This window comes from Gavialis gangeticus, unplaced genomic scaffold, assembly GCF_001723915.1.
Source record: "Gavialis gangeticus isolate Ggan-Ray unplaced genomic scaffold, GavGan_comp1, whole genome shotgun sequence".
NCBI classification, from domain to species: Eukaryota; Metazoa; Chordata; order Crocodylia; family Gavialidae; genus Gavialis; species Gavialis gangeticus.
Window position 1 is genome coordinate 98,661,987 of NW_017729025.1, and position 10,175 is coordinate 98,672,161.

General features: G+C 43.8%; 1 protein-coding gene across 1 annotated transcript in view; it reads left to right on the top strand.

Annotated features, from left to right (window-relative positions):
• The window catches only part of AMBRA1 (autophagy and beclin 1 regulator 1), a 181,619-nt gene that overhangs the window by 104,193 nt on the left and 67,251 nt on the right, over positions 1-10,175 (top strand). The window contains exon 14 of the mRNA XM_019519295.1: positions 5,247-5,357. Coding sequence (XP_019374840.1) covers positions 5,247-5,357 — 111 coding nt within the window. The remainder of the gene's footprint in view (positions 1-5,246; positions 5,358-10,175) is intronic.

The window sequence follows — 10,175 nt, forward strand, 5'->3', positions numbered from 1 at the left end:
TTTATCTTCATTTCTGGCATCATCCAGTGTTTATTACCCAGTGATAGACAGACGCAGAAAAGCTGCCAATCAAACCCACGTTCACTGCATTTCAATTTCCCTTGACTTCAGATTTCAGCATTTTGAAATCTACATCTTTGCAGAAAAAGGTCGTTTTGTTCATAGTGATGACAAGCCTGAGACCCTTGGGTACCTGTTCCAGTCATTTGTGATTCCACCAAACAATGGAAGCTTCAGGAGTCAGAACCATCTGTCAAGTGATTGCTAACAATGGATCCCTGTAAAGGCTGATCTTCTGTGGTCCAGACTTAAGAAACTGAAGTGTTCTCTGCCTGCAGGCTGCAGTGGAGCTTAGGAGACGACAGTACCTTCCAGGGTTCATACCTGAGCTAAAACCCTAGCTCAGCAAAGCCAGCAGTACCAGCGAGACTGCTTTACAAGTGGTAATTGCTGAGTAGGAGGAGTACAGTTTTTTTGCTCGCTGCTTAAGTTCACTTGCCCTGGGTTCAAACATTTTTCTACCTTCCGTTGGATTGATGAATTGAAAAAGATAAGGCAGCACTATGTTGCCCCTGTATATTGGGAAATATAAGCTATATTGTCTTCCCTTATCTGAGCGTCCAAGATTTCGCTTCCTCACTCTTGTCCTTTGTTTAGGATGGTGCTTGTGTATGTGAATTTTCTGGCTGGGTTTGTGAAACCAAATGGAGTGACATTTGTTACGTGTAACAAGATCTAATTTAATAATTACACTTCTCAATTACATAATTAGTAGTATAAGTGCAGGTAATTACTTAATGAAAGCATGTAAATTACAGAGTAGGCACTATTGCAGGGTGAACGGGTTTGGATCCTGTGAGAAGTGGCCTAAAGCTTTTTGACCATGGACTTCCATGCACATCTGACTATGTGTGTTTGGTCCCTTTGTCCTGCTTTTTTGCATTGGGTTGTCACTTTCTGGTTGGACCTGAGGAAGTGACATCCATCTGTTGTGTTACCTTCTGCCTGCTATCTGTTCTTGGAACGGGCTGCCACTGGAGTGAATGGGCAAAGTGGCATCTTAATAGCAAGAACAAAGGAAGAGCTCATTTTTCACCCTTGTAATAGAGGGTCTGGAGAATAGAATGAGAAGGACTACTGTTGCTGGTCTGAAAGGGTGCAGAAAGTCTGGTGGAAAATTTCATAAAATATTTACTAATCGCTTTCACCTGATGGTGTTCATGGCAATAGATACAACTGTCAGACAGATTGTCATGTCATACTTTTCACTAATGAGGCAATGACTGGTTAGTGGCAGTAAGGCCCAGGAAGGCACAAAGAACAGGCAACAAATTTAAGAATATGGAATAGAGATTGAGCATCTTCAAATCCAGAAGCTGGTTTCCAGCCAGCCCTTGATCACTGTGGGAAGGGATTCTCTTGTATAGAGCTTTGGGTGTTCTGGCCAAGAGCATGAACCAGGGAAGACAGCCTTGCTAAGACAGTGAAGTGGGGGTGTTGGGAAAGGCTGCTGAGGTGGTAAGTCCCGGGGAGCTTGCCTGGATAGAGGCATGCGTGTGTGGGAGAACAGGGCACTAAAGAGAAGGTTCTATGAGAGATGTTCCTACCCCACTAGGTCGGGATGTAAGTTTGCAGGCCTCTGTAGAACAGAAAAGTTGACTATAAAAAATGCAGTTAGGAGCCAAGTGGTTTGGGTAGACACAGGTCAGTTTGTAAGCAAACCTGAAAGACTGGTTGCAGCAAGAGCTTAAGCCCTCGAATTGGGGTTTTCAGGTGGTTCAGTTTCCTCACTTTCCCCTTTTTCAGTGCTTGCTCTGGAGTTCCAAAAGTCTGGCACTTGGAGAAGGGAGTGAAGTCCCCTCTTTCCTCTCTGCCCTATTCATAGTAGGGGACTGACAGCATAGCTTCTGGAGCTTAATTGCTGGCTCAGCCACTAGTTTGTTGCCTGACTTACCAGCAGCACAGATTAACACTCCCCTACCTACCATAGGAGTTTTGTGTTGCAAACTATTTGTGTTTAATGTGGAAGCAGGTACAAGAGATGAGCAGCATGGCATTGTTCTTTACTCACAGACAGCTCTGAATATGGGTGGGTTACTTGGGTGCTCCACAAACATAGGCCTGTTGGAGCACAGGGTGCTGACATGCTGAAACAGGGTGGCACTGAGTTTTCCCACGTGTTGGTGGTCCAGTGTTCTCTGATACATGAATTTAGGCATGTATAGATGACAGGTGGGGCCTGCAGGGATAGAAGCGTCCTCTCTTTCAGATGGAGTGGTACATGGATTTAGAAGGAGATGTGTTTGCTCATGGTATTATTGGGGAGCTTGCTAGCCTTCCCTTTTGGAACTGAAGGGTGGATACTGCTTCCTCCTCCCATAATAGTCATTCTTCTCACAGACCAGGAAAGGCTCTTACTGTGCTAAATTGGATAGTCCAGGTGTAAGTGCCCTGCTTGGAAAATTCTTGTCCCCTTTCCTTGCTGAGTATCTGCTTAGCTGAGAAACCCTGCTCTGACCCAGTTCTGTAGGACAGTTATTGCAACCAGTGAGGATGGTGTTCATTACTTTTCCCACCCTGTCAGCTCCATCAATTATGTTTTTCCACACTTCCCTTTTTCTTCTCCCCTTGTTCTGGGAGGGGGGGGGAAGGTGGGAGGCATGGTAAACAGACTGCAGCTTTGTGCAAAGGCAGACTTGAGAGTAGAACTTGCTGCTCTTTTGTGTAAGAGAGTAAGCTTCCTTCTGACAACACATCTCCTTTTCACTTCCCCAGCATTTTGTATTAATCCTGGGTGTAGAATAGTTTCATTAATACTGAATCCCATCATTTGTGTTCTTCAGTATAGTCTTGGTCTCTGAGGAGCCCTGTGCATGGAGAGGTGGGGGCTTAGAGGAAAGGCCCTGGGCAGATGTACAGCAATGGAAAATGTTCTTAATTCTGCTCTCCATGTGATATGTGAGTGTCTGAAAGAGACGTAGAGAGACCAAGCAGAGCACAATATGGGGCTGTCAGTTGCTGGAAGCCTGGCACAACCAAGTATATATGCTAAAGCTCTGACTGCCCAATCTTGCCCTGGGTGTATTGTCTGAGCTTTCGGAGGAACCAAGAACCAGGACTTAAGACAGCCTATCTATGAGAATGAGGCCAGCAGCTGCTTTTCAGTCTTCCACTTCGTTCCTCAGACTTGTTCTTGAGTTTGCTTTTCTGTCTTGTTCCCACTTTCATTTGTAGACAGAGTGTAAGCTGTGTTCGATGTGTTTTTAAACCCTGTCTTTAAGAAGCTTTCTGTTAGGAGTTAATCAGGTGGGGGGAGCAAAGGAAGAAGGAAAGAATTGAGGCATCTTGGTCAGCTCACCTTGCTTGCCATTGTGCCTACTGGTGCATAACAAGCTCCTAGCCACCTGCCAGAGCATTTGGTCTGTCTGGCACATATTAGAAGTGGAACTGTCCAAGAAATTCCATCTTTTGCAATACTGCTGGTGCGGTACCCTCTACGGCTGTGCTGGAAGAACTCATCTACTGACAGTCTCATGTGTTCCTGCTTTGAGCAGGGGCTGGACTAGATGACCCTCCAAGTTCCCTTCCAGCCCTGTTTTTCTATGATTCTATTTATTCTATCTTGGTAACAGTCTTGAGGGACCCTCCAGCAAAGACTAACTCCCCTGAAGTCTGGAATCTTACTCTTTCATTCATTTGGCTTGATTTCTTTGTATGACTATGTTCTTGCCTTGCACTTTTGTGTGCATGTATGTATGTGTACAGCACAAGGACTGCTTGCATGTAAAGCTATCAAGGCATTGTCTGTACTAGAGTATCTCTGGTTCTTCCCATTCTCCAAAGTATTGTGCATTATTGCCTGGTGAACATTCCTTCTCATCCCTTTCCATTTTCCAAGGGCCTGTGCACAGTGGTGTCTGAGCTGTGCCATAGCCATGCCAACTTGAGGCACTAATTGTTATTTATTTTTGATGAAACCCTGATGCACTTTATAACTTTATTTTTGCCCTCGATTTCCTTTGCATACATTTCCAGGGGACACTTTCTCTTTGTGCTGTGTGCTGTTTTTTGAATCTTGGGACTTTTTTTTAAGTTAGGAATGGCTGAATTAGGACAATCTGAGTTTCTGCCTGCCCCCATGACAGTGGGGTATGGCCAGCCAGAATAGTGGCAGAGAAAAGAGAAGCAAATGGGTAGCTGTTTTGAATGTCCTGTTTTCTTGCCATCTGGAGATCAGGGAAAATTAAGAAATGGAAGGGTTCCTGAATTTCTCTCAGTGCTCTGGCTGCATTTACGTAACTTTTTCTATAAGTCATTCATGATTTTATGAGCACCTCTTTTGTGGAGTACTGTCCTGTTACTTTAAGGAACTCAAAACAAAACATGCATCAGTTGGGTACTAGTTGGTTGTCAAGTTTTTACCTCCATGTCAGGGTAAGAAGCAGTATGTATAGATGGTAACTTTATACTGTGCTTTAGAGGGTTTCTGTCCTAAAGAGCTTTTCCCTACATCATGCAGACATGGTACAGGGAAGGCAAGGGCAAAAATTAAAACAAATGTATCGGATGTGTTTGCAGCTGTGATTGCTTGGAACAAAATATCCTTGTTCTGTTCCTTGTGACTTCTGCTCTCTTAAGGATCAGATCAGAGTCTGGGTTCTCACTTTCATTTGAAAATATGGCCTGCTAAGTAGAGCAGATATTGCAGGCACCCAGTCTCCTCCAAGGGTGGAAGGTAGAGTGGGAACAGGGAATATTCCCAACCTGTGTGGCTGTTAATATAGGAACAAATTAATTATCCAAGGGAACCATTTTAAAGGCCAAAACTTTGTTTCTTAGTATGGAGTGGCCTGGCTTTATAATTGCATAAGAGAATTGGGCAGGTCTGATGTACCTGGTGGGTGTTGCCAATAAAAGATACACTTGCAACAAACAAAGATGGTTCTACCTTTGTGTTGGCATGTTTTCTCTTTACCCTCTTGTAGTCCTTCCCTCCTTCCTCATAATGTGTTCCAAGATGTTATGCTTTCTCAATTCCCTGTCCTCTGTGGTTTATTTGTGAGGTGTTGCCATTTTTTGTTAAATGTTGCTCAGTTACTTTTGCTTAGGAACCCAGAAGGTTTTGTATACTGAACGCAGAACATTTTTCTTATTGATTTGTCTCTTGCCCTGTGGTTTTTTTGGATGATGTGCTAGGGAACATAACCTGAGGTCAGGTTGTCTAATTATTTTCTCCCTTTGCTTAGGGGCTGTGATTGGAGACGGACAGTCTGCTGTGGCCAGTAACATTGCCAACACCACCTACCGGCTCCAGTGGTGGGACTTCACCAAGTTTGACCTGCCTGAAATCAGCAATGGTAAGTGGTAAAGGTAACTAGCCCCTCTGTTCAGATCCTCACCAACCAGAGTCTTTTTCTCAAGAAGCTTGGAATTGCCTGGCATACTCTCACATCAGTGGAAACCTTAAAATAATTAGCCTAAGGAGAGGCTTGTGTGGAGCTGAGTTGAACTCATTTCTCTATTTTACTTATGCACTGCTTATTGTCTGCTTAAAAACACTTGCAAGGATCAGTTTTTATGGGAGTGTCCACTGATTGAAGCAGTACTTATAATACCTAATCTGGCAAATAGGATGTAGAAGGGCTGGCTGGGGGGCATGCTGGTATCACTTTACTGGACTTGATTATAGATCTTCAAAGGTATTGAATTCTCATTGGCAAAAACCGGGCCTGGGATTTTCTTGAGATTTGGGCCATGGCCACCTTGGTTACAATACTGGCCAAAAGACTGGGCTTGTAGCTGTGACATCCAACTGCTGTCAGGAGTGATGGCGATCGGGATCATCTCAAATGGAGTTGCACCTAAACTGCTTGGCTATGGGTATAGGATGAGGTCAGTATTACTGAATCTTTCTTTGCCCTAGTTCTCTCCATAATATAACGGAGTTGCAGTGTATTCCTTGACTGTAGACTGCAACCTTCAGCAACCTGAGCACTCTTTGAATGCTATATTTGTATCTGTAGTGCATAAGACTGCCAAAGCTTAAGAGCAGGGTTACCCTACCTCTTTTCTCTCTTCCAATCCCCACCCTCAGGTCATTTTGAGGTAATATTTCAAAGAGTTAGCCAGCTCTGTAGGACATGAAAAAAGCTGTTTCTAGAAGTTGCCCCTTCATATTGTCTAGAAGAGCTAATTTAAATAGTATCTTATTTGTCCTCAAGAAGCATTGCATCTCTGGAGAAGGAGCAGCTAGTAGCCTTGAGGAGTTGTGGGCATTACTAGATGCCGTTGTGTCCGTGCTGCTGCAGTGTGTTACCAGGTACCGGGCCAGCAGTTGGACTAATTTGTCATGCTAATCTGGGGGTTTAGTCTGAAGAGCAGAACTGTGCCCAAGGACAGATTGTTGACCACAGGAAATGTTCCCACTATTAGTCGCAAGTCTTGGCAGAGGGATCAGAAGGAAAAGCTGAGATTGGGGAAAATAAACTTTGTTGGTTTAAATCCTTTTGGGATTCTCCACGGGCTTTAATGTGTTTTGAAAAGAGGTACAGCTGCTAATAGCTGTTCTGGCCTCATCTGACTGCCAAGGAGCAGTTCTGTTGGTAATATTTTGTGCAAGGTGTTTGTATGTGATTTATGGAGCCCCATAGAAAAGAAGAACCATCTGCTCCTTGAGGCATGAATATTTCAAACTCCTTCTCCTCCTCCCCTGTTGGGACACTTCTATTCAGATATTTATAATTAACAGGCTACTGGACTTGAGGATTTCTCAGTCCTCTGTTATCATCATGCCTGTCTGCAAGCTGAGTCCCTGCTGCAAGACTGTCCTGTGCCCATCTGGCTCTCTGTACTGTGCCTATCCAATGACTGGCTCCAGGCTGCCGAAGTTTTGGGTTTGTTTTTTTTTTGGAAGATACTCAGTTCTTTTGTTTTCTCTCTTTTCTGCTCCTCACTTGCTGCACCCAGCTTTGGCACATGTACATCTTCCAGCTGTATCTGTTTTTCCAGGGTCTAGGTGGGAGGGTGAAGATAGAGCAGCTGCTTTCATTCTAAAACAGACACTTGCCAAGCCTGCTTATGTGCTAAAGCAAGGTTAGATGCTTATTGGCTAAACCAGTGGGATGCTAAAGAGCCTGCGGTTAACTAGAACTGCTGCTCTTCCAACTTCTGTAGTGAGACGTACTCCTGAGCTGTAAAACTAAGGCCTGGTAATCTAAAGCACAGGGGACAGTGCATAACATTGCAAATCACTAGTTCCTGAGCAGCAGTTGGCTGTCGCCATACTCTGTGGTCCTGAACAGATTCTTCTCTTTGCTTTCATTTCTTCATGTACTGCACCAGCTTAACTAAAATTATTCCAATACATTTATGGGCAGTGTTATTGTGATGTGGAACATAGGGTATTGGCTTATCTCTTGCCTTTAAATTTTCAGGTGGACACTGAATAGCATGGCCATACACCCCAGTTTGGCTGGGATGGTCCCAGATTTCAAAGGCCAGTCCTGGCCAGTTGGTGAAAATTAAAATGAGAGTTCTGAAATTGCAGGGGCGCAGTATGGCAAAGCAGCATGGTGTGCCAGGTGGGCATTCACCACTGCTGCCTGCCTGCCTGGTGCATCATGTTGCTCTGCCTCTGTGTCCAGCAGCGCTGCTGAATTAGGAGGGTGAGGGAGAGTGTCCCAGACTTCCCATGGTCCCATATGGTCATCCTAATGCTGAAGCAGTAGTAAACAGATTTAAATGAAGTGAAGCGTGTTCACGAAGGAATTTGCTTCAGCAATTTCTGCTTACTAGAAATTTGACACCTCCAGTAGAAACTTTGTTACACTGTTCCTCTGCCACTATTGGTGAAGGGAGGCTTGGAATCTTCTTTCAAATTCTATTTTACATCTTGCTCAAGTTAGGCACTTAATCTCTTGGTCAGGTTCTGTCTACTAGTACTTATTTAATATTGCCTTTGGAGCTTATGTGAGGGAATTATTCTTCTGTCACATAATAAAATATTAGAAAATGCTATGTAGGATTGCTCTGTAAATGTTAAAATAGCTGTTGTGGTCTATCTCAGAGATGGTTGTATTCTAGTTGTTGGGGGTCAGTAGTCCCTACTTTAACAGTCTGTAAAACACAGAGCAGTTTTCTGGAAGATAATATCATTAACAAAGTAAGTTGGGTAAAACATTTTTCTTCTAGCTCTCCCCTGTCCACAAGCACCTATCCCAGTGCTGAGGGTATGAAAGTCAAGGGAAAATGTTGTGAAGCTTTAACACACTAGAAGGAGGTAGAGGGAAGGGGCTTCTCAAAACATGCTTAAGGTGGGGAACTGAATCCCTTGCAGGGAAAACAACTCATAATAATATAAGAAGTGACATACTGGGTCAGACCATGATCCATCTAGCCCAGTATCCTGTCTCCAACAGTGACAGGGATAGATGCTTTAGAGGGAGAGCAGTATTGGCTTACGGATACCAGGAAAAAATCTCTAACCATTCTGGTCAATGCCTATTAATACAGCTGTCATCCATAAATTTGTCTGGTCTTTCTGAACTTGACTATGCTGTCTGTCTCTCTCCCCTCCTGTGGCAAAGAATTCCACAAGTTAACTCTGCATTGTATTAAAAAGTACTTCCACTTGTTAATTTTAAACCTGTTTATGATGGTTTCTGTGGATGCCTCCTAGTTCTAGCATTTGGGGACTTGGTGAATGACAGTTCCCTATTCACTTTGTCCATACCCTACATGATCCTATATATCTGTCATATCCCCCCTCTGCTGCCTCCTTTCCAAGCTAGAGACCTAGCCTTTTTAGTCTTTCCTGATAAGGCAGTTGCTCCATCTCCCTGATAACTGTGGTTGTCCTTCCAATTCTACTACATCCCTCTTGTGATGTAGAGATCAGAACTGCACAGAGTATTCAAGATGTGAATGTGTCATGGATTTATATGATGGCATGATGATGCTCCCCATTTTGTTTTCAATTCCCTTCTTAATGATTTCCAACATTTTATTGGCTTTTTGGGTCACTGCTGCACACTGAGCTGATATTACAGAACTGTCTACAGTGTGGGGGGGTGCACAGGTGCCAGAGTGTGGCGCACTGACATTTTGCTTGGTGTGCGCACCTCAGGGCAGACAGCAGGGAAAGTACTGGAGCTGCACTGCCACAGCAGGGATCAGGCCCCTCATGGCTCTCTTACATCAACATCTCACAAATCGAAGTTGTGGGCATTTTTGGCATTCTACTCAAAAATGTTGCCAACCCCTGGTCTACAGTAATTCTGAGGTCTCTTTCCCGAGTTGTAACAACTAGTTCAGAGTGCAGCATTTTGTACATATAGTTGAGATTTGTTTTTCCCCTGTGTGCTTTACCTTGCACTTGTAGACACTGAAGTTCATTTGCCATTTTATTTTTTGCCCACCTATTTACCTAGGTGAGATCTTTCTGCAGCTTCTCTCTGTCAGCTTGGGATTTGACTGTCCAGAATAACTTGATATCATCTGCCAGCTAGGAGATTTCACTGTGTACCCCCATTTCCAGATTTTCATCTGTACATAGCCAACAGCCTTGACTGTTTCTTCAGTCCTGGTCACCTCCCATCCCTACTTCCAAAATCTTGAATTAAATATAAATAGATTTCGTCTGTTGGAAAGGATGGGCTGAAGTGTCCAAGTAATCCCTGAAAAATGTGAGTGGCTTATGAGTTTAAGTCTAACAAAAAGATATATCCCAAACTAGGAATTACCTGTTGTCAGAGGATGTTTGTTGGCATGTCACAATTAAACTAAAAGGTAGAATGGAAAGAGAGGTATTTTTTTTCACTGATGTGAACAACTTGCAGCTGGTGGCAGTATTCCTGTTAGTTACATTGTTTGTGACCTCAGTTGCAAGGCAGGGAGCACCTGGTAGAGTAGGGGTGTCCAACCTTTTTGAATGTGGGGCCAGATCATGAACTTTCTATCACCCAGTGGGCCGGTGAGCCATATTCAAAGATTTCACAGGAAGTGGTATCACATCAGGAAGTGATGTCACGTGACCTTTGACACAAATGAAGTTACAGGAAGTGACTACGAAATGGGTCTGGAAATGTGCCTAGGGAAGTTGTGGTTTTCAGAAAATATGTACGTTTGGTATGGCTTAGGAACAGGACATCATTTTTCTGTGCAGGGGGTTAGACTAG